The 25,229-nt window shown below is 44.4% G+C and overlaps 1 protein-coding gene across 1 annotated transcript; it reads left to right on the plus strand.

Moving 5' to 3' along the window:
• Positions 1 to 9,326: 9,326 nt before the first annotated feature.
• Positions 9,327 to 10,690, plus strand: LOC143786382 (uncharacterized). The gene is made up of 2 exons (XM_077275729.1): positions 9,327 to 9,474; positions 9,566 to 10,690. The coding sequence occupies exons 1-2, from the start codon at positions 9,461 to 9,463 to the stop codon at positions 10,515 to 10,517; spliced, it is 966 nt and encodes a 321-aa protein (XP_077131844.1). The 5' UTR covers positions 9,327 to 9,460; the 3' UTR covers positions 10,518 to 10,690.
• The last annotated feature ends 14,539 nt before the right edge of the window (positions 10,691 to 25,229 follow it).

The raw sequence follows: 25,229 nt of genomic DNA on the forward strand, positions 1-25,229 counted from the left end.
GTTACACCCTTCCCAATTTGCTTTCTAGGAAGGAGGCACTGATGCCTCTTGTCCACAACCTGCAGTTGCACAGACACAAAAGTCAGCAACCACGTCCAGTCTAGTGTTCAGTTGTCCCTTGTCAGTATATATGTCTGTTCACAAATTGTTGGTTAGATAGGGCATATATATTCATTAGCACTTTACATTGTCCGGTGCTGGACAAAGACCATTGCTGGCTTTTAGAGGCTCCTAAAGATGACTTTTGTCTCTTTATTAAACTGTCGCTTCCCTTAAATTTTTAAAATTTTGGTCGAAAAAAAAATGGTGATGGGGTATTGGCCAGTTTCTGTACATTTTAAACAGCTCTAAGAGTCTGGGTTAGCCACTAGAGGGGGGCACTATAACACATTGAAATTAGAGATAGGAACTCAGGAACAGTAACAGTTAAATTAGGAGGGGCCAACTGTGGGTAAGACAGGAGGATTTCCTGGTTTTGGGTCAGTCAGGCTAGGGAGCCCAGGCAGGTCAGCTGGGCCTGGGGGCCCCCAGCTAAGCAGTGGGCCACGTAACATTAAGTGTGAAGCCCAGTCATCCAGGACAGCAGAAGTGAGAGCAGCAGGACAGCAGAAGTGAGAGCAGCAGAAACAGCAGAAGTGAGAGCAAAGGTGATAGCAGAAGTCACCGCAGAACAGAAACGCAGGTTGCTCCAAAATGTGGCAGCTTTCTACTTGGGCAGATGCCCATACGTCTGTTGCGAAATGGACAAGGGAACTCCTGAACGTATCAAAGCTGAACAGGGAGGATGCTGCAGTACCGGTCGAGATGGGACAAACCGGGTACAACCTAAAGGACATAAGGAAGAGCACATGGAAAGCGAAGGATGTGAACTGTGCAGAACTCTGTGTTGATGCTGTAACTGATGTGGACGTGCTGCAATAGGAAACAAGCAAACTTCTATGTTTTAAGTTGGATTTGGACTCTGTCTCTTTATGTGAAGACGTGTCCCTGCGTCTAAGGGAGGCCTGTGAGAACCAGGCAAGTGAGACAGTGGGACTGTTTGTATGAGATGCGGGTGTTCAGGGCACGCTAAATTATTATTATTATTATTTTTTATATAGCACCATTGATTCCATGGTGCTGTACATGAGAAGGGGTTACATACAAGTTACAGATATCACTTACAGTAAACAAACAGTGACGGACTGATACAGAGGGGCGAGGACCCTGCCCTTGCGGGCTTACATTCTACAGGATTATGGGGAAGGAGACAGTAGGTTGGGGGTTGCAGGAGCTCCGGTGTTGGTGATTAGACACCTATGTGGGCCCTGGCTGCTGCTCACAATACAGCACTTATTTATATTCGTGGATTGTCAGTTAAGGCTGAGTCACACATAACGATATCGTTAACGATATTGTTGCAACGTCACGCTTTTGGTGACGTAAGCAACGATCCCGCTAACGATCTCGTTATGTGTGACAGCGACCAACGATCAGGCCCCTGCTGGGAGATCGATGGTCGATGGGAATGATCAGGACCTTTTTTTGGTCGCTGATCACCCTCTGTCATCGCTGGATCGGCGTGTGTGACGCCGATCCAGCGATGTGTTCACTTGTAAACAGGGTAAATATGGGGTTACTAAGCGCAGGGCCGCGCTTAGTAACCCGATATTTACCCTGGTTACCATTGTAAAAGTTTAAAAAAAAACACTACATACTCACATTCTGATGTCTGTCACGTCCCCCGGCGTCCACAGGGTTGACTGTGTCAGCGCCGGCCGTAAAGCAGAGCACAGCGGTGACGTCACCGCTGTGCTCTGCTTTACGGCCGGCGCTGACACATTCAGTGCAGGGAAGCTCTCGGCAGCAGCGCGTGCATATTAGCAGCGCTCCTGCCGAAAGCAGTTTTAACCCTGTGGACGCCGGGGGACATGACAGACATCAGAATGTGAGTATGTAGTGGTTTTTTTTTTTACTTTTACAATGGTAACCAGGGTAAATATCGGGTTACTAAGCGCGGCCCTGCACTTAGTAACCCGATGTTTACCCTGGTTACCCGGGTGCTGCAGGGGGACTTCGGCATCGTTGAAGACAGTTTCAGCGATGCCAAAGTCGTTCCCCTGATCGTTGGTCGCTGGAGAGAGCTGTCTGTGTGACAGCTCCCCAGCGACCACACAACGACTTACCAACGATCACGGCCAGGTCGTATCGCTGGTCGTGATCGTTGGTAAGTCGTTTAGTGTAACGGTACCTTTACTGCAAGGTAGAACAGCCATCCGGAGGCAAGAGCAAGACATGTTCTCTGCAACCACACTGACCATGAGGAACACGGACAAAGGACACCCTTATATTCCTTAGTATTCTTCAAGATACCATATCAAAATATTTTGTTTTGGGTTTTTTTGTGTACTTTTTTCTTAGCTGGACAATCTCATAATCTAGACTACAAATTCTCTCCCATTGGCAGCAGACTTGTCTCTCATCTCCCGTCTCTCAGTGAAATTAGCCTCTAAGGCTATGTTTCTACGATGAGTATTTGGGGAGATTTTGAAGCTGTAGATTTCCTGCAGAATTTCATTCTTCAACTTGCCAGATTAGGTTATTTGTGTTTCTTATGTTTTTATCGCATTTTTTTTTAGTTTCGCTCTTGCTTCTTTTTTAATATAATTTTTTAATTAAAATTACATTGTTTTGTAAACTTCCTGTTTGCTGTGACCTTTGATAATGCTTTATTGATAATGTTATGTGTGCATGTGGATTACATCCATTTTTTTGCTGCTGAAATGTAATAAAAACCCATATGAATTTTTTATATGCAAATATTTGGCATCTCATTAAAGTGTATGGGGATATCCTGAAAATAAAACACATATAATTTGCAAGATTTCAAAAAATCAACACACCTCAATTTTTGTAGTATTAAAAAAAGTAACCAAGTCCAAGAACGATAACGGCTCCAGCTTCCAGAATATAATGTTTTAATTTAATCCATTAAAAAAAGTGAAAAAATATACAAACTTTGCAAAAGGTTGAAGTGAACATTTTCTATAAGAACCAACGCATTTCAAACATTACAATGGTCTTAGTCCTGGTTCGAAATGCATCGGTTTTTATGAAGGGTATTCAGAAAGTGAAGTCTCTGTTCCCCTGTACTTTACACACTCTCCCTTGCTCCAGGGCTGAATCTGTGGTGCCACCCATGGTATCTGTTATTGTCTGCAGCGCTGACTTCACATCGACAGCGCTGCAGACAATTAGTTAGCTCAGCAGCTTATGATGTCAACTCAAGCGGAGTCACTGAGCTAAGCTGAGCTGAGCTAAGTTACTGACTGCAGCGCTGTCATCGATGAAATGATGAAGTCAGTAAGGATTTACAGCACTTTTACATGGCGATTAGTGATGAGCGAGTGTACTCGTTGCTCGGGTTTTCCCGAGCACGCTCCTGTGGTCTCCGAGTATTTATGACTGCTCGGAGATTAAGCTTTCATTGCCTGAGCAGCATGATTTACAGCTATTAGCCAGCTTGATTACATGTGTTGATTACCTAGCAACAAGGCAACCCCCACATGTACTCAGCCTGGCTAATAGCTGTAAATCATTCAGCTGCCGTGATGAAAACTAAACCTCCGAACACTAACAAATACTCGGAGGTCACCCGAACGTGCCATTGTGCCATAGTTGAAGATATAGCTTGCTCTAGGATTTTCATTTTCCTAATCACAGTGCTTCCTTCCATAAAAGATTTGCTCAATTCGTGTAACTACATGTTTAGTGCTTTTCTCTTATTTTTATTTATTTTTATTATTTTTATTTATGTTACATGATGTGTAAATGTGTTATACAATGTATTATTTAGTAGTTTGTAATTATTTTAAACAGTATAATTTTGTAGTTCTATAGTTTTGTAGATTCATACAGTATACAGCATATTTGTATAAGTAGAGATTGTATAACTGTATTTTTATATGTATAGTGAAATAATTAAAATTTACTCCAGTAGTAATACTTAGAATTACATTAAATACATACCGTATTTTTCGGACTATAAGACGCACCGTACCATAAGACGCACCCCAAATTTGGGGTGAAAATTGCAGAAAAAAAGATTTTTTATAAGATGGGGGTCCGTCTTATTGTCCGAATTTAAGATCTCTTACCTGAGGGCAGGCAGTGGCAGAGCAGGGTCACAGGAGGCATGGTGGTGGCAGAGGTGAGGTGATGCTGAGGTGCGGTGGGCGGAACGGCGTGCACCTGAGCAGGGTCCCATCCTGCTTAGGTGGGCGACGCCATGGCCTGGTGTCCATGGGGAGGTTGCTGTGGCGGCGGCAGATGTGCGGTCACTTCCTCAGGTGGCGGCGGCCAGGGTCTCTTCCACATTTGAGGTGACGCCACAGCAGTAGTGAAGGAGAGCAGCAGAGCTGGGTGAGTCACGGTTTTCCTGGTGGTGGCGGGCTTACCGGCATTGTGGCGGCGACAGAGGTGCGGGGCTGCGAACTCGGCTTCAGGAAAATGGCCACCGCGATCTCCATCTGCGCACGCGCGGCCTCCCGTGACCATTTTCCTGAAGCCCTGGGACGCAGAGTAGTGAATCTGCGCACGCCCGGCCTCAGCGAGATGGCCGCCGCCACCGGAAAATACCGTAACTCACCCAGCTCTGCTGCTCTCCATCAATACCGGGCAGCGGATTCACCTCAAATATGGACGGGACCCTGCTCACGCCATACAGCTCACCGCGCCACATCATCCCCGCACCTCTGTCGCCGCCACAATGCCGGTAAGTCTGCGCTCCAACTATAAGACGCACCCCCCATTTTCCTCACCATTTTTTTGGGGAAAAAGTGCGTCTTATAGTCGGAAAAATACGGTATATTAAATATATACATATGTATAACATGTTTAAATTGTTTTGTTTCCGTATGAATTTGATATTTAAATTATATCTTTTATTTCTCCTTAGAATTTTCATTTCAAAGCAGGAATTGAAGAAAAAAACCTTTTACATGAATTTATGTCTTTATTTACACAGGAAGTTATAATGACTGCATGATTTTATATATTTAACACTTAAAAGAAATAATATATGCTAAATTAGTTTTGTGTGCTATTAACATTATGCAGATATTTTTCTTTGCATGGTAATAATAAATATATATTTTTTGCATGGCATGAAATGACATGTCACAACAGGTGACATCTGAACTGTGGGCTAATAATAAGGATACCATACACCCCTGTTTTAGTTTAACCACTTAATCCCATATGACGTACTATCCCATCAAGGTGACCTGAGACTTAATTAAGTATTTTGGCTGAGTTTATATGCAGAATGCAAGATAGCAAATCGAAAGATAGATTCTAAGCTAATATCCAGAGAAGAAGAGAAATTGAAAAATATTTTGCATTTGGTTGAAGTATTTCACAAGTTTGTGTCGGAGAAATCCAAAAAAGACTGTGTAAAAATAGTGTCTGACGATACTAGTGATGTTCCCAAGATTGACTGTAATTTGGAGAGTGAACAAGATGTGAGACATGTGTCTGTAATTGCCACTCAAGGTGACCTTGTGTCTCATAATGTAAAACAAGATGGAGAAAACATAGATGGAGACATGAGAACTGACCAAGATGACGTACAAGGTACAGAAGTACAAAGACAACTAAAAATAGAAGACGACTCAGAGGCCCAACTCCTCCAAACTAAAGTTAGGAAAAACTTGTTAAAATTATGCAAAATCATTCCTGCATATGATAACAAAATCCATGTGTGCAGAAATTCAGAGATATTTGAGAGTTTTGCTGATAAGTTTGATTTGACTAATGAGGAGAAAAATCAGTTGTTTACAATGTGGCTTCCAGTAACTTTTTCCATGCGGTTCTCATTAAAAATGCAGAATGATGAGTTCCACAAAGAATTAACCAATATAGAAAGATTAAAAATTCCGATATTCTGTGGATTAAAAGAAAATTATCTAGATATTAATATGCAGCACCCCAGGGTCCTGGTCGTTGCAGTAATGTCATTCTCTTCTAGGGGGGAGTGATGTTATGTTTGGAGGCAATGAAAGACAACTGAATCCAGGTATCACAAACATACAACACATTTAGCACTCCAGGCCACCAGGGGGAGCTATGCTCCTATTTGTTAGGGCACTCTTCACACGTAGGTAAAACTGGTTGCCTGGGGAGGAAGTTAGTATGTTGCTGGCTGAGCTTCGCTCAGGTAGTTGGTCCATGACAGGGGTGGGATCCTGTCAGAGGCTGAGACAGAAGGACATGGAGCGGCGCCTGCCCCGAGTGCGGCAGCTTCCCAGAAAGAGACACTGAAGGAGGACTGTATTGTAGAGAGGGAGAAGAAGTCGTAGCAAAGGAGTGGATATAAGAGGAGTTCTGCCCTGCACAGGCTGCCTCCTTCTGAGGTGCAAGATTCCGGTAGCCAGAACACCGAGGGAGCAACAGTCCTTTATACCTTGCTCCAGAGATCGGCAGGACAGCTAATTTCACGTTACCTGCCCGCCCTATACCCAGGAGGCAAGGTGGCACCCACGAGAGGCTGGAGCATGATAGAGTCCCTTGTAAGGCAGTGACCGGAGTCATATGCGAGGGTCGCTATGTATCCCCCAGGATGTGCTTAGAAGCATATTAGATCCGCTGGAGTGCCCTGTGCTCACAGCAGGTTTGCCTGTGAGACACAGGGAAGAATAAAAGTGAGTGTGAACTGGATCAAGTTATTTGACCCAGAAATTATTCAGGAAAACCCGGTATGGGCTTTTATTTTTGAAACGGACTGCAGGAAGGTAGTGGGGCCGGTCCGTTTCCTCCAGCCCAGATCTTATAGTGGCCCATGGCCATAGAATCTGGAGGAAAGAAAAAAAAACCCCTGCAAGAGAGTTTGGGTGTGTCAGTATTGGTCTGGGAGTCAGACCTAGCAGGAGCTTTATGAGGAGCTCTGTCCGTGTGGTGCAACACGGGCCAGGCAGAGCCTGAAAAGCCTGACACCCCAGCTTACACGGTGGTGTAATACGTTCATGGCAACGGATTGTGGACTGTTGTTATTTTTCCCAGCTGCATACCGAAGGACTTGTTTGCTTACTTTTTCCGGTTTGTGAGTATGCTGTGAAATAAACAAGACTTTATTTGAACTTTATATGGGTCACTGCCTATTCACTGCACAGCAAGGACATCGCTTCATCACACCCTGTAAAACGCCTCAAGCCACCGGTCATATGGGTTTGCCCTATCCATCTGGGGACATAGAGAGACATAACATCTGTAACATCTTCAACAGTTGTGAGGACCTTATGAGAAGCTTAGCAGTAAGGTACTACAACACACGGCGCTAGAGGAAGATTTCTACCTGGATAAGGGGCCTCTGGATTTGCCTCCAAACTGGCCGGACTCTGCCTGCCCTGTGGTCTGGTACCCTGGACTGTGGATGCTGAAGCCTTCAGTAAAAAGGTAAAGAGACTGCAACCTTGTGTCCTCGTTCTTCACGGTGCCTCACACCATCCACCATCTACACACTGGGAAGCCCTGGGGACATACTTCACCTGTGGGAAGGTATACCATCTAGCTGCCATAACATCACCCCAGCGGACCCCTAAGCAGCGTCGGTCACCCTGTCCGAATACCACAGGTGGCGTCATGAACATATCCCTTTAAAGACCTTTCCCTTTTACACGGACGTTCCGAGGGCCACGGACCGGGTCAGCCACCGTGACATCACCCTTCTGAAGGACCTGGTACCGAGTACCTCTAGCCCTTGGGGGCGCTCCAGATATTCTTCTAAAATTAAGGATTGGCCGGAAAGAATGTACTTTTACATTCATGTCCATATTTGAAAGGTTGTACAAAACTGTCATTACAAATTTCAATACACAATCAATGATAAATTGTTTTGTAAACAAATTTGGATTCCTAAATTCTGTATCTCGTGTTATTGCATCACAAAAAGATTCTTTATTTGAATGTGCGCAATCCCTTGATTTTTCTAGAAAACATGAGAATCTTGAAAGGAAAATAAATCGTACTAAGTTTGTAAAAACAGACAAAATAAAATCTTATCAGAAGCCAAAATCAAAATCTCCAAAACGGAATTATCCCCAAAATCAAATCTATGAAGTACGAAGAAAATTACATATTTGTTACAAACCCTACCAAAAGATCCAAGAATTCACAAAAGAATTTGCATTGAAAGAGTTAAAAATTCAAGGTTCAGATCTCTCTGTAAGGCCGGGGTCACACTAGACCGTAATACGGACGAGTGCTATGCGATAAAAAATCGCATAGCACTCGGCCCAATGTTAATCTATGGTGCAGCTCCCATCATCCGATATTTTATCCACCGTATTCAGGATCCGAGTGAAATCGCAGCATGCTGCGATTGTCAGCGTATCTCGGCTGAGACTCGCCAATGCAAGTCTATGGGTGCGAGAAAAAATCGGATTACACACGGACCATGCGTGTGCATTGCGAGAAATACGGAAGACTTCTCCAGGTGACAGGAAATTGAATCATCCATCATCAGGAAGCTTTGGCATGCTAATTTATGGCCCACGCTGGATTGCAAAGCAGGAAGCACGCCTCCACGGAGTGTACTGTGTAGCAGCATGGCCAGGCACATAAATGTTGAGATGCTGATTGCTCTGGTCCATGATAGACCAGAGTTATGGGACCAACGCGACGCACATTATGCGGACCGCGCACGTAAAGACGCAGCATGGAGGGCAATCTGTCGCCACATGTTCCCCGATTTTGATGAGCGACCTCAAGAGGTTCAGCAAGAAATTTGTAAGTACCATCCTTTACCAAAAAATGGGCTTTTAGATTTGGTTCTGGAGAAAAATAGGCATGAACACATCATATGTGGTGTGTTTATGAGTGATGTAAATGTTCAAAGCTCTTGGTTGAGGCTACAAAAACATTAACAAGACACACCAATATGTTTACAATATAGTAGCTATAGTCCTTTCATATATTACCAAGGGAGTTTTATGTCCCCTTAGGCTCCAGGGCCTGTGTGTGATTGCAAACCCTGGACCTGTTGGAGTTATGTGCTTGGCCAGCATGGTGGCTCAGTGGATAGGAGTCCTGGGTTCAAATCCCACCAAGGACAAAATATGCAAAGAGTTTGTATGTTCTCTCTGTGTTTGTGTGGGTTTCCTCTGGCCACTCCGCTTTCCTCACACAATCCAAAGACATACTGATAGGGAATTTATATTGGGAGCCACATTGGTGACAGCAATGATAATGTCTTTAAAAAACTGCCGAATATGTTATCGGTATCTAAAAATAAAGATTCTTTATTATTATTTGTTATTCCCCAAACAACTTTTGATTCTTTGCAGTGAATGATGTCACTAGATGCTGGCGGAGTTGCCGGGATCAATACCGGCGGGAACGTCAAGTTTCTGGGCGGAGTGGTGATGCAGCACCCAAAAAAAGGAAATATCTTTATTTTGATCGGCTGAATTTTCTTGCACCGGTGATGGAGCTCAGACCGTAAGTGCATGCATGTCCCAAAATCTTTTACACATCTTCTAACGTGAATATGTTTCTAATTTTTTACTCTAAAATCATTTGTGAAATACAGAACAGAGTCCAATCTGACAGAAAGAGAGACTGCATCTGACTCTGAGGTGGTGATTGACCCCATTGGTGAAGGTTCCGAAATGGCTGGACCATCAGGGCAAGCACCAAGCAGCAACCAACCACAACCAGCAGCAGCGTCTTCTGCCACACAGGAGGCCAATCCAGAGGTTGAGGAAGGAGGCCAGAGCAGCAGTCCAACCTTGGCTATGGATACATCACCACAGCCTACTACCAGACCAAACCGTGGTCGGCGCAGAAGGGTGGCTTCTAACCCTGGCACCAGGAGGCAAGTGGATACAGGGGTGTTGGACTATTTGTCAAGGGCTGCACATGACGATGGGGAGGAAGCGTACTTCCGCAGTCTTGCACGCTATTTACGCCCCATTCCACGCTCGCTCAGACTGCGGACCAGAGGTTGTCTCCAAATTGTTATTGATGCGGCAACACCCCCAAACAACCCCACTCATGTGTTCAACTACCTAGAACGGTGGCAAATGTCACCTACAAATGTTCTGGCGGTGCAAGACCTTACACAGGAACCAAACCAAACAGTTGCAGCACCCCCCTTGCCACGTATAGCTCCACAACAACAGCCTGCCCAAAACACCCAACAACAACCAAACAGGCCAATTAATGAATATCCAGCAAATGCCCAATCTGACCACTTGAACAGACACATGTTTGGAGGCTGGTCCCAATATGTGTCTGCTCGACATGGCCATATTGGGGGGTATGACCAAATGGGTCAATACAGTACACAGGACTTTATGCCCTTCTACCCTCAACATCCAGTTTTACCTCACACTCAGGATAGAAACTTGCAACAACACCCTTCATATATATCTGCCATATCACAGGTTGACAGTCTGGTTGGTCCACCACCTAGGCCAAGTTCAGCACATGCTGGACACCCGCCATCACCATCGCCACCCCCAACTTACCAGAACCTGTAAGTTCTCTTCCAAACGTTTCGGCAGGTCATTTATGCTTTTTATTGTTAAAAGTTATTTGCGCCATTGGCATGTTCTTTGTTCTGGTTGACTCTGGTTAATATGCCTACAATTACATATGATGTCAATATGTTTTGGGCAAATATATATATGCTTTGAGCAGTAAAAATGTTTTTAAAAATATGAGTGTTATGTATTCTTAGGACTAAAAAGATGATGTGGCAACTTAACAATTTGTTTTAAGGTAAAAGGAGAAACATACTACACAATTCAAACATGAACATTAAGATATTTATTAACTAACAATAGAACTAAACTTTAAAGCACAACAGCATTGTCTTGCCAATCAGTCGCTCCCTCTAGTGACACAAAATAATTTGTTAACACATCACGAACTTTTAGGCCTGAGGGCTGATGATGAGAAGGAAGAACACGTGGAGTAGTCAAGACAGTATTAGCATAATCAATTTCAACAGCAGCAGATGATGGGCAATCATGGTATCTAGTAAAGTTGTGAAGAACAACACATGCTTTGATAACACCATTGACATTGCCTTCACTCAGTTGTATTGCGGACTGAAGTACCCGTCATTTAGCAGTGAGAATGCCAAATGAACACTCTACCAGACAGCGGGCACGGAAAAGGCGCAAATTAAAAATTCGACGCCGGTAGTCCAGGCCTCTCCGTGGATATGGCCTCATGACGTTCCTGGATAATTGAAACGCCTCATCTGCTACCATCATGTAAGGCAACGCATCCAAATTCGCCCCTGGTAGGTTACTTGGGGGTGGGACATCCAAATCATTGTTGCGCAGCCGCCGACCCATAATGGAAGAACTAAAGACTCGAGAGTCTCCAGTTCTCCCATAGGCCCCAATATCTACAATTATAAACCTGTAGTTGCTGTCGACTAGGGCCAACAGCACTACAGAGAAAAACTGTTTATAATTATAGAATTGGGTCCCTGATCCCGGCGGCTTACGCACACGGATGTGCTTTCCGTCCAGAGCCCCAATACAGTGCGGAAACTGGCAGGTGTCCTGAAATCCTTGGGCAATACGTAACCAATCGGACATTTTCGGCTCAGGCATCACCTCTTGATGGAGTCTTCGCCATATTTCCGTGCATGTATCCCGCACAATTCCCGAAATTGTCGATTTGCCAAGTAAAAACTCTAAATGCAGTGCCGCATATGATATTCCAGTGGCAAGGAAGCTAAAAGAAACAAGAGAATTTGTTTACCCTACAAAATTTAAACATTACAATGTTCTCTGTGCCAAAACTACAATTAGATAAATAATATGCCATGATTCCTCAAACATTAACCCCTTCACCCCCAAGGGTGGTTTGCACGTTAATGACCGGGCCAATTTTTACAATTCTGACCACTGTCCCTTTATGAGGCTATAACTCTGGAACGCTTTGACGGATCTTGGCGATTCTGACATTGTTTTCTCGTGACATATTGTACTTCATGTTAGTGGTAAAATTTATTCGATATAACTTGCGTTTATTTGTGAAAAAAATGGAAATTTGGCGAAAATTATGAAAATTTTGCAATTTTCCAACTTTGAATTTTTATGCCCTTAAATCACAGACATATGTCACGCAAAATACTTAATAAGTAACATTTCCCACATGTCTACTTTACATCAGTACAATTTTGGAACCAAAATTTTTTTTTGTGACGGAGTTATAAGGGTTAAAAGTTGACCAGCAATTTCTCATTTTTACAACACCATTTTTTTTTAGGGACCACATCTCATTTGAAGTCATTTTGAGGGGTCTATATGATAGAAAATACTCAAGTGTGACACCATTCTAAAAACTGCACCCCTCAAGGTGCTCAAAACCACATTCAAGAAGTTTATTAACCCTTCAGGTGTTTCACAGGAATTTTTGGAATGTTTAAATAAAAATGAACATTTAACTTTTTTTCACACAAAATTTATTTCAGCTCCAATTTGTTTTATTTTACCAAGGGTAACAGGAGAAAATGGACCCCCAAAGTTGTTGTATAATTTGTCCTGAGTACGCTGATACCCCATATGTGGGGGTAAACCATTGTTTGGGCGCATGGCAGAGCTTGGAAGGGAAGGAGCGCCATTTGACTTTTCAATGCAAAATTGACTGGAATTGAGATGGGACGCCATGTTGCGTTTGGAGAGCCCCTGATGTGCCTAAACATTGAAACTCCCTACAAGTGACACCATTTTGGAAAGTAGACCCCCTAAGGAACTTATCTAGATGTGTGGTGAGCACTTTGACCCACCAAGTGCTTCACAGAAGTTTATAATGCAGAGCCGTAAAAATAAAAAATCATATTTTTTCACAAAAATGATCTTTTCGCCCCCAATTTTTTATTTTCCCAAGGGTAAGAGAAGAAATTGGACCGCAAAAAATGTTGTGCAATTTGTCCTGAGTACGCTGATACCCCATATGTGGGTGTAAACCATTGTTTGGGCGCATGGCAGAGCTTGGAAGGGAAGGAGCGCCATTTGACTTTTCAATGCAAAATTGACTGGAATTGAGATGGGACGCCATGTTGCGTTTGGAGAGCCCCTGATGTGCCTAAACATTGAAACTCCCTACAAGTGACACCATTTTGGAAAGTAGACCCCCTAAGGAACTTATCTAGATGTGTGGTGAGCACTTTGACCCACCAAGTGCTTCACAGAAGTTTATAATGCAGAGCCGTAAAAATAAAAAATCATATTTTTTCACACAAATGATCTTTTCGCCCCCAATTTTTTATTTTCCCAAGGGTAAGAGAAGAAATTGGACCCCAAAAAATGTTGTGCAATTTGTCCTGAGTACGCTGATACCCCATATGTGGGTGTAAACCATTGTTTGGGCGCATGGCAGAGCTTGGAAGGGAAGGAGCGCCATTTGACTTTTCAATGCAAAATTGACTGGAATTGAGATGGGACGCCATGTTGCGTTTGGAGAGCCCCTGATGTGCCTAAACATTGAAACTCCCTACAAGTGACACCATTTTGGAAAGTAGACCCCCTAAGGAACTTATCTAGATGTGTTTTGAGAGCTTTGAACCCCCAAGTGTTTCACTACAGATTATAACGCAGAGCCGTGAAAATAATTTTTTTTTTTTTTCTCAAAAATGATTTTTTAGCCCCCAGCTTTGTATTTTTACAAGGGTAACAGAATAAATTGGACCCCAAAATTTGTTTTCCAATTTGTCCTGAGTACGCTGATACCCCATATGTGGGGGGGAACCACTGTTTGGGCGCATGACAGAGCTCGGAAGGGAAGGAGCGCCATTTGGAATGCAGACTTAAATGGATTGGTCAGCAGCCGTCACGTTGCATTTGCAGAGCCCCTGATGTACCCAAACAGTACAAACCCCCCACAAGTGACCCCATATTGGAAACTAGACCTCCCAAGGAACTTATCTAGATGTGTTTTGAGAACTTTGAACCCCCAAGTGTTTCACTAAAGTTTATAGCGCAAATCCGTGAAAATAAAAATTCCTTTTTTTTTTCACAAAAATGATTTTTTAGCCCCCAGTTTTGTATTTTCACAAGGGTAACAGGATAAATTGGACCCCAAAAGTTGTTGTCCAATTTGTCCTGAGTACGCTGATACCCCATATGTGGGGGGGAACCACTGTTTGGGTGCATGACAGAGCTCGGAAGGGAAGGAGCACCATTTGGAATGCAGCCTTAAATGGATTGGTCTGCAGGCGTCACGTTGCATTTGCAGAGCCCCTGATGTACCCAAACAGTACAAACCCCCCACAAGTGACCCCATATTGGAAACTAGACCTCCCAAGGAACTTATCTAGATGTGTTGTGAGAACTTTGAACCCCTAAGTGTTTCACTACAGTTTATAACGCAGAGCCGTGAAAATAAAACATCTTTTTTTTCCCACAAAAATGATTTTTAGCCCCCCAAATTTTTATTTTCCTAAGGATAACAAGAGAGCTTGGACCCCAGAAGTTGTTGTTCAATTTGTCCCGAGTACGCTGATAACACATATGTTGGGGTTAACCCCTTTTTGGGCGCACGGGAGAGCTCGGAAGGGAAGGAGCACTGTTTTACTTTTTCAACGCAGAATTGGCTGGAATTGAGATTGGACGCCATGTCGCGCTTGGAGAGCCCCTGATGTGCCTGGACAGTGGAAACTCCCCAATTCTACCTGAAACCCTAACCCAAACACACCCCTAACCCTAATCCCAACGGTAACCCTAACCACACCCCTAGCCCTGACACACCCATAATTCTAATCCCAACCCTAATCCAAACGTAAATGTAATCCAAACCCTAACCCTAACTTTAGCCCCAACCCTAACTTTAGCCCCAACCCTAACTTTAGCCCCAACCCTAACTTTACCTCCAACCCTAGCCCTAACCCTAACCCTACCCCTAACCCTAAACGTGACTGAAATACGTGGCACTGAAATACGTGGCACTGAAATACGTGGCACTGAAATACGTGGCACTGAAATACGTGGCACTGAAATACGTGGCACTGAAATACGTGGCACTTAAATACGTGGCACTTAAATACGTGGCACTTAAATACGTGGCACTGAAATATGTGATACGTGGCACTTAAATACGTGGCACTGAAACACGTGGCACTGAAATACGTGATACGTGGCACTGAAATACGTGGCACTGAAATACGTGGCACTGAAATATGTGGCACTGAAATACGTGGCACTGAAATATGTGATACGTGGCACTTAAATACGTGGCACTGAAATACGTGGCACTGAAATACGTGGCACTGAAATACGTGGCACTGAAATACGTGGCACTGAAATATGTGATACGTGGCACTTAAATACGTGGCACTGAAACACGTGGCACTGAAATACGTGATACATGGCACTGAAATACGTGGCACTGAAATACGTGGCACTGAAATACGTGGCACTGAAATACGTGGCACTGAAACACGTGCAACTGAAATACGTGGTACTAAAATATGTGGCACTGAAATACGTGATACGTGGCACTGAAACACGTGGCACTGAAATATGTGATACGTTGCCCTGAAATACATGGCACTGAAATACATGGCACTGAAATACGTGGCACTGAAATACGTGGCACTGAAATACGTGGCACTGAAATACGTGGCACTGAAATACGTGGCACTATGACTGTCAGAAAATGTTCATTAAACGGTTAGGGGTGAGGTTAGGGGTAGAGTTAGGGTTAGGGTTTGGATCCCTTTATCACAATGATGGTGGTGGGTGGCTTTTCAGTGTGTTTTCTGTTTTTTTTTCGATAAAAATGCATGCGTTTTTAACGCAAACAAACGCATGTGCTTAAAAACGCAAGAAAATACTGCAGGTTGTATTTCTGAAAATTAACGCATGCAGAAAAAAACCGCATGCGTTTGAAAACGCGACCAAACGTGTACAAAAAAACGCATGCGTTTTCAATGTTAAATATAGGGAAAAAACGCATGCGTTTTTTTGTGCAAAAAACGCTGCAGACAAAAACGCAAGTGTGAAACCAGCGACGCTTTTTATAGCAAAAAAGTTTTTGCGTCTCCACATTTTGAGAGCTATAATTTTTCCACATTTTGCTCCACAGAGTCATGTGAGGTCTTGTTTTTTGCGGGACGAGTTGACGTTTTTATTGGTAACATTTTCGGACACGTGACCGTTTTTGATCGCTTTTTATTCCGATTTTTGTGAGGCAGAATGACCAAAAACCAGCAATTCCTGAATTTCTTTTGGGAGAGGCGTTTATACCGTTCCGCGTTTGGTAAAATTGATAAAGCAGTTTTATTCTTCAGGTCAGTACGATTACAGCGATATCTCATTTATATCATTTTTTTATGTTTTGGCGCTTTTATACGATAAAAACTATTTTATAGAAAAAATAATTATTTTGGTATCGCTTTATTCTCAGGACTATAACTTTTTTATTTTTTTGCTGATGATGCTGTGTGGCGGCTTGTTTTTTGCAGGACAAGATGACGTTTTCAGTGGTACCATGGTTATTTATATATGTCTTTTTGATCGCGTGTTATTCCACTTTTTGTTCGGCGGTATGGTAATAAAGCGTTGTTTTTTGCCTCGTTTTTTTTTTTTTTTTCTTACGGTGTTTACTGAAGGGGTTAACTAGTGGGGCAGTTTTATAGGTGGGGTCGTTACGGACGCGGCGATACTAAACATGTGTACTTTTATTGTTTTTTTTTTTTATTTAGATAAAGAAATGTATTTATGGGAATAATATATATTTTTTTTTTTTTCATTATTTTGGAATATTTTTTTTTATTTTTTTTTTACACATTTGGAAATTTTTTTTTTTACTTTTTTACTTTGCCCCAGGGGGGGACAATACAGATCGGTGATCTGTCAGTTTGCATAGCACTCTGACAGATCACCGATCTGCGAGAGGTGCAGGCTGCTTCACAGTGCCTGCTCTGAGCAGGCGTCTGTGAAGCCACCTCCCTCCCTGCAGGACCCGGATCCGCGGCCATCTTGGATCCGGGTCTGGAGCAGGCAGGGAGGGAGGTAAGACCCTCGCAGCAACGCGATCACATCGCGTTGCTGCGGGGGGCTCAGGGAAGCCCGCAGGGAGCCCCCTCCCTGCGCGATGCTTCCCTGCACCGCCGGCACATCGCGATCATGTTTGATCGCGGTGTGCCGGGGGTTAATGTGCCGGGAGCGGTCCGTGACCGCTCCTGGCACATAGTGCCGGATGTCAGCTGCGATATGCAGCCGACACCCGGCCGCGATCGGCCGCGCTCCCCCCGTGAGCGCGGCCGATCGGCTATGACGTACTATCCCGTCGGCGGTCATGGGGGCCCACCCCACCTCGACGGGATAGTACGTCGGATGTCAGGAAGGGGTTAAGGACATGCGATGGCTATGATGTTCGATTTGCTAAAATATTCTAAATTTAGCCAAAATTATGTAGAAGTTTACTAACCATTTAAATAGCTACTTTTCACAATGGGTAATAGCATTACACACAAATCTTTGTTTGGAAACAGAGGATTGATACATACCGTAAAGTAAGGATAAGGCGCTCCTCTGCAGAAATTGATTTTCGCATCCTGGTGTCCTTCTTGGTAATCCCTGGTCGCAAAATCTCCAACAAAATATCAAACATTTGTATCCGCATCCGACAATAGTTGAAGAACTTGTCTGGATTGGTCCTCAGAGCAGCATACAGACGGTTGAAATGTCCTTTATTGATCCTTTGCTTCATAAGTGGATGTACCCACATCCGTCTCCGCCTCCTCGGATCTACAATTACTGGGTATGGCTCTCCAAAACGTTGGGAAAGTACCCAGTTGTAAAGCACACGCTCTGTGGTGTTAAAAGTCAGTAGATCCAACATGTTGCTCATCAAGCAGAAGTGCACCAACACAAGCAGGGACTCTGCTGCCTTGATTGGTGGCTGCCACCTGTTTTAGGGCCCTTAAATAATGTTCTGGGTGATGATTTAATCTCTTACAGGTGCCAAAACCGTTATATGTCCATTTTGCAAGCTTGCGAGAAAATCTCGGCATACGGATGGCATACGGATGTCACACGGATGTCACACGGATCATTTGATGCGAGGAAATAGCATCCTCGCACTGCACACGGATCACTGTTTTGGAAACATTTGTGCGATTCTCGTCCGTGAAAAACGGACCGTTTTTTTATACGTTGTGTGTGTCCCCGGCCTTAAGCGACAAATGGCGAAAATTGACAAACAGGAGCAGGTTTCTTCACAAAGCCACATTATGGAAGGTAAGCTGAAGACTCCACTATCGGAGCTTTTCAAAGAATCAGTACATCTAAGAATGGCAATTTTAAATAGAGTTTTTCAAGACATTATTGACAAGGAGACAAGATTTGTTTTAGGAATTGGCTAAAAATGTAATGGGATTGAGGTCAGGATTCATTGCAAGTCATTTTAAAACAGTCCATTTATTCTTTTTTAACCATTCCTGTGTGCTTTTGGATGTGTGCTTTGAGTCAGTATCTTGCTGGAGGACCCATGATCTTCAACTCAAACCAAGTTTTCCTAAACTGGGTAAGACATTTCACTCTTAAATCTCTTGATAATTCTCTGATTTCAAGATTTTATTGATATGGTCAAAGCCTCCAGTATCAGATGCAGCAAGCAACCCCACAGCATTATGGATCCTCCACCCACCATGCTTAACTGTTGGTAGGGTGTTCTTTTCCTCATAAGCTTCATTGCACCATATGTGTTATGATCCCAGTGGCTTAGGATCACAAATCTAACCAGCTAAGTCAGAGACAATAGGACGAGCTCTGGGGATGTGGTAACTGGACTGACCGCAAAGCTGATCCTAACCAAACACACTAAAGGTAGCCGTGGAACATTTCCTGAAATCCTAGACGTCTCTTCACGGCCTGAGAAACTGACTACCCCTAGAGATAAAGTAAGACCTCACTTGCCTCAGGGAAATAACCCCAAAGAAATAGAACAGCCCCCCACAAATAATAACGGTGAGTTAAGAGGAAAAGACAAACGCAGAGATGAAACAGGTTAAGCAAATGAGGCCCGCTAACACTAGATAGCAGAAAATAGCAAGGGATCTGTGCGGTCAGTAAAAAACCCTATACAAAAATATCCACGCAGAGAATGCGAGAACCCCCACACCAACTAACGATGTGGGGGGAGCAACTCAGCACCCCAGAGCTACCAGCAAGCAGAGAAATCACATATTAGCAAGCTGGACAAAACTCATAATATTCTAGGAACATATTGAACACAGATGAGCAAGAATAAGCAAACAGAACTTAGCTTCTCTTGAAGAGACTGGTAATGGATGTAGACAGGAGCAAACAAAATAGCACTGAATACAACGACAGCAGGCATAGACTGAGATTCCAAGTGAGCTTAAATAGAAAACCAGCCCACAGATAACGAGACAGCTGATGCCAGTCACAAACCTGCAGAAAGACAGCACTCACACAGTACCATTTGTGACCACAACAGGGAGCCCAGAAATAGAGTTCACAACAGTACCCCCCCCTTGAGGAGGGGTCACCGAACCCTCATCAAAACCCCCAGGGCGATCAGGACGAGCCACATGGAAGGCACGAACCAAATCGGCCGCATGAACATCAGAGGCGACAACCCAGTAATTATCCTCCTGACCATAGCCCTTCCACTTAACCAAATACTGAAGCCTCCGTCTAGAAATACGAGAATCCAAGATCTTCTCCACCATGTACTCTAATTCGCCCTCCACCAGCACCGGGGCAGGGGGCTCAACAGAAGGAACCACAGGCACCACATACCTCCGCAACAAAGACCTATGGAACACGTTATGAATGGCAAACGACGCTGGGAGGTCCAAACGAAATGACACCGGGTTAAGGATTTCCAAAATCTTATAAGGACCGATGAAGCGAGGCTTGAATTTAGGAGAGGAAACTGTTATGATCCTTAGTGGCTGAGGATCACGAATAGACCAGCAAGTGAATAAACTAAGGACAAGCTCTAGGGAGATGGTAACTGGACTGATCGCAAATCTGAACCTATCCAACACAACTAGAGGTAGCCGGTGAACGTGCCTAAAAAATTCCTAGATGTTTCGAGCCAGCCTGAGGAACTAGCTACCCCTAAAGAGAAAGAAAGACCTCGCTTGCCTCCAGAGAAATAATCCCCAAAGATATAGAAGCCCCCAACAAATATTAACGGTGAAGTAAGGAGAAGGCACATACGTAGGGATGAAATCAGATTCAGCAAAAGGGGCCCACTAGTACTAGAAAGCAGAAAATAGAGCAGGGGTCTATGCGATCAATATAAAACCCTTACAAAATATCCATCCTGAGATTTCAAGAACCCACGCACCAACTAATGGTGTGTGGGGAGAAACTCAGTCCACTAGAGCATCCAGCAAGCGAGGGAATCACATTTTAGCAAGCTGGACAAGAAAACATGATAAACACTGCTGATCAAAAAATGAGCAAACAAAACTTAGCTTGTCCTGGATGGACTGGGAGCAAGGTAGTCAGAAGGAATCTGAGTAGCACTGATTACATCGACAGCCGGCAACAAGTGGAAGTAAAACAGAGCTATATAGGAACCTCCCAGAGGATAACGAACCAGCTGATAGCCAGAGACCAGCAGGATAACAAACAAAGCCACCAGGGGGAGCCCAAAGCAAAAGTCACACCATACCACCAGTGACCACAAGAGGGAGCCTGAAAACAGAGTTCACAACAGTACCCCCCCTTAAGGAGGGGTCACCGAACCCTCATGAAAACCCCCAGGGTGATCAGGATGAGCCACATGGAAGGCACGAACCAAATCGGCCGCATGAACATCAGAGGCGACAACTCAAGAATTATCCTCCTGACCATAGCCCTTCCACTTGACCAAATACTGGAGCCTCCGTCTAGAAACACGAGAATCCAAGATCTTCTCCACCACGTATTCCAATTCTCCCTCAACCAGCACCGGGGCAGGAGGCTCAACCGGAGGAACCACAGGTACCACATACCTCCGCAACAACGAGCGATGGAACACATTATGAATAGCAAATGATGCCGGGAGGTCCAGACGGAATGACACAGGGCCAAGGACTTCCAGAATCTTATAAGGACCGATAAACCGAGGCTTGAACTTAGGAGAGAAGACCTTCATAGGAACGAAGCGAGAAGACAACCACACCAAGTCCCCAACGCGAAGTCGGGGACCCACACAGCGACGGCGGTTGGCAAAGAGCTGAGCCTTCTCTTGTGACAACTTCAAATTGTCCACCACATGATTCCAAATCTGATGCAACCTATCCACCACAACATCCACTCCAGGACAGTCAGAAGGCTCCACCTGACCCGAGGAAAAACGAGGATGAAATCCCGAATTACAAAAAAAAGGAGAAACCAAAGTAGCAGAACTAGCCCGATTATTAAGGGCAAACTCGGCCAACGGCAAAAAAGTAACCCAGTCGTCCTGGTCAGCAGAAACAAAACATCTTAAATAAGTCTCCAAGGTCTGATTAGTTCGCTCGGTTTGGCCATTCGTCTGAGGATGGAAGGCCGACGAAAAAGACAATTCAATGCCCAACTTAGCACAAAAGGTCCGCCAAAATCTAGACACAAACTGGGATCCTCTGTCAGAAACAATGTTCTCAGGATTCCCGTGCAAACGAACCACATTTTGAAAAAACAGTGAAACCAACTCGGAGGAGGAAGGCAACTTAGGCAAGGGCACCAAATGGACCATCTTAGAAAAATGATCACACACCACCCAGATGACAGAGATTCTCTGAGAGACAGGGAGATCTGAAATAAAATCCATGGAAATGTGCGTCCAAGGCCTCTTCGGGACAGGCAAAGGTAACAGCAAACCACTGGCACGAGAACAGCAAGGCTTCGCCCGAGCACAAATTCCACAAGACTGCACAAAGGAATGCACATCCCGCGACAAGGAAGGCCACCAAAAAGACCTGGCCACCAAGTCTCTGGTACCAAATATTCCAGGATGGCCCGCCAACACCGAAGAATGAACCTCGGAGATGACTCTGTTGGTCCATCTATCCGGGACAAACAGTCTCTCCGGTGGACAGCGGTCAGGTCTATCCGTCTGAAACTCTTGCAGCACACGTCGCAAATCTGGGGAGATGGCAGACAAAATCACCCCTTCTCTAAGGATACCAGCCGGCTCTGAATCTCCAGGAGAGTCAGGCACAAAACTCCTAGAAAGAGCATCAGCCTTCACATTCTTCGAACCCGACAGGTACGAGACCATGAAATCAAAACGAGAGAAAAACAACGACCAACGAGCCTGTCTGGGATTCAGCCGCTTGGCCGACTCGAGATAAATCAAATTCTTGTGATCAGTCAAGACCACCACACGATGTTTAGCTCCCTCGAGCCAATGTCGCCACTCCTCAAATGCCCACTTCATAGCCAACAGCTCCCGATTACCGACATCATAATTCTGCTCGGCAGGCGAAAACTTTCTTGAAAAGAAAGCACATGGCTTCATCACAGAGCCATCGGGGCTTCTCTGCGACAAAACAGCCCCCGCTCCAATCTCGGAAGCATCAACCTCCACCTGGAAGGGAAGTGAGACATCTGGCTGACATAAGACCGGAGCCGAAGAAAACCGACGCTTCAGCTCCCGAAAGGCCTCCACAGCCGCAGAAGACCAATTAGTCACATCAGAACCCTTCTTGGTCAAATCCGTCAATGGCTTAACAAAGCCAGAAAAATTAGCTATGAAGCGACGGTAAAAATTAGCAAAACCCAAGAACTTCTGAAGACTCTTAACAGATGTAGGCTGCGTCCAGTCATGAATAGCCTGAACCTTGACTGGGTCCATCTCAATAGTAGAAGGAGAAAAAATGAAACCCAAAAAAGAAATCTTCTGGACTCCAAAAAGACATTTTGAGCCCTTCACAAATAAAGCATTGTCACGCAGGACCTGAAAGACCATCCTGACCTGCTTAACATGAGACTCCCAATCATCCGAAAAAACCAGAATATCATCCAGATACACAATCATAAACTTATCCAGATATTCAAGGAAGATGTCATGCATAAAGGACTGAAAGACTGAAGGAGCATTAGAAAGTCCAAAAGGCATCACCAAGTACTCAAAATGGCCTTCAGGCGTATTAAATGCAGTTTTCCATTCATCACCCTGTTTTATACGCACAAGGTTATACGCACCACGAAGATCTATCTTGGTGAACCAACTAGACCCCCTAATGCGAGCAAACAAATCAGTTAACAATGGCAAAGGATACTGAAATTTGACCGTGATTTTATTCAAAAGGCGATAATCAATACAGGGTCTCAGGGAACCATCCTTTTTAGCCACAAAAAAGAATCCTGCACCAAGAGGGGATGAGGACAGGCGAATATGTCCCTTCTCTAAAGACTCCTTTATATAACTCCGCATGGCAGCATGCTGCGGCACAGATAAATTGAAAAGTCGTCCCTTAGGAAACTTACTACCAGGAATCAAATTTATAGCACAATCACAGTCCCTATGAGGAGGTAGAGAATTGAGTTTGGGCTCCTCAAATACATCCTGGTAGTCTGACAAAAACTTAGGGACTTCAGAAGGAGTGGACGAAGCAATTGACACCACAGGAGCGTCACCATGAATTCCCTGACAACCCCAACTTGACACCGACATAGCTTTCCAATCCAGGACTGGATTATGAGTCTGCAACCATGGTAGACCCAACACGACGACATCATGCAAATTATGCAGTACAAGAAAGCGAATCACCTCCTGATGAACAGGAGTCATGCACATGGTCACTTGTGTCCAGTACTGAGGTCTATTCGTAGCCAATGGTGTAGAATCAATTCCCCTCAGTGGAATAGGGAATTTCAAAGGCTCCAAATCAAAACCACAGCGCCTGGCAAATGACCAATCCATCAGACTCAGGGCGGCACCTGAATCTACAAAAGCATTAACCGGGTAAGATGACAGGGAACAAATCAGGGTAACAGACAAAATGAACTTAGGCTGTAAAGTACCAATGGTGACAGATTTATCAACCTTTTTTTTTGCGCTTAGAGCATGCTGAGGTAACATGAGCTGAGTCACCACAGTAAAAGCACAACCCATTTTGCCGTCTATAATTTTGCCGTTCACTTCTGGTCAGAATTCTGTCACATTGCATAGATTCAGGTGTCTGTTCAGAAGACACCGCCAAATGGTGCACAGGTTTGCGCTCCGCAAACGCCGATCAATCTGAATGGCCAGAGTCATTGACTCATTCAGGCCTGCAGGCGTAGGGAACCCCACCATGACATTCTTAATGGCTTCAGAAAGACCTTCTCTGAAATTTGCAGCTAGGGCACACTCATTCCACTGAGTAAGCACCGACCATTTCCAAAATTTCTGGCAGTACACCTCTGCTTCATCTTGCCCCTGCGAGAGGGCCAATAACGTTTTTTCAGCCTGGTTCTCAAGATTAGGTTCCTCATAGAGCAATCCAAGGGCTAGAAAAAACGCATCTACACTAAGCAATGCAGGATCCCCTGGTGCCAATGCGAAGGCCCAATCTTGAGGGTCACCACGCAAAAAGGAAATGATAATCTTAACTTGCTGAACGGCATCACCAGAGGAATGAGGTTTCAAAGAAAGAAACAACTTACAATTGTTCCTAAAATTCAGGAACCTAGATCTATCTCCAGAAAACAACTCTGGAATAGGTATTCTAGGCTCTGACATAGGACTGTGAACAACAAAATCCTGAATACTTTGAACCCTAGCAGCAAGATGATCCAGACTGGAAGCCAAGCTCTGGACATCCATGTCAGCAGCTGAACTCAGAGCCACATCAAGATTAAGAGGAGGAGAGAAGCTAGCCACAGCAGCTAGACACACGGCAAAAAAAAAAAAAAAATTCTCAAGTCTCCTTTTCTCCTGCTTCTGCCATGCAATTAACACTTTAGTGGCTGGCTGTACTGTTATGATCCTTAGTGGCTGAGTTTCCCTGACGAAGCTGTTTAGTACAGCGATACGCGTGGGATTCTCCCACACCTTCCTGTTACTGCCCTGGGTCCGCCAGTATTAGGGTCCTGCTCATGACAGCCATTGGACGTGCAACTACTTTGGCTATTTATTTATCTTGGTGAGTCGGCTTATTTCTGCTGGTTGTGTGTTTTTCTTGTTGTACCATAGCTTGGGCAAAATCTTCAGTATTTGGTCAAATTGTGACCCTGATTTATATTTATATCTATTTCTTTGCTGTTGTGAATTTGGATTCTGGGCTCCCCCGGTGG

The sequence above is a fragment of the Ranitomeya variabilis genome, chromosome 7 (genome assembly GCF_051348905.1).
Source record: "Ranitomeya variabilis isolate aRanVar5 chromosome 7, aRanVar5.hap1, whole genome shotgun sequence".
NCBI classification, from domain to species: Eukaryota; Metazoa; Chordata; class Amphibia; order Anura; family Dendrobatidae; genus Ranitomeya; species Ranitomeya variabilis.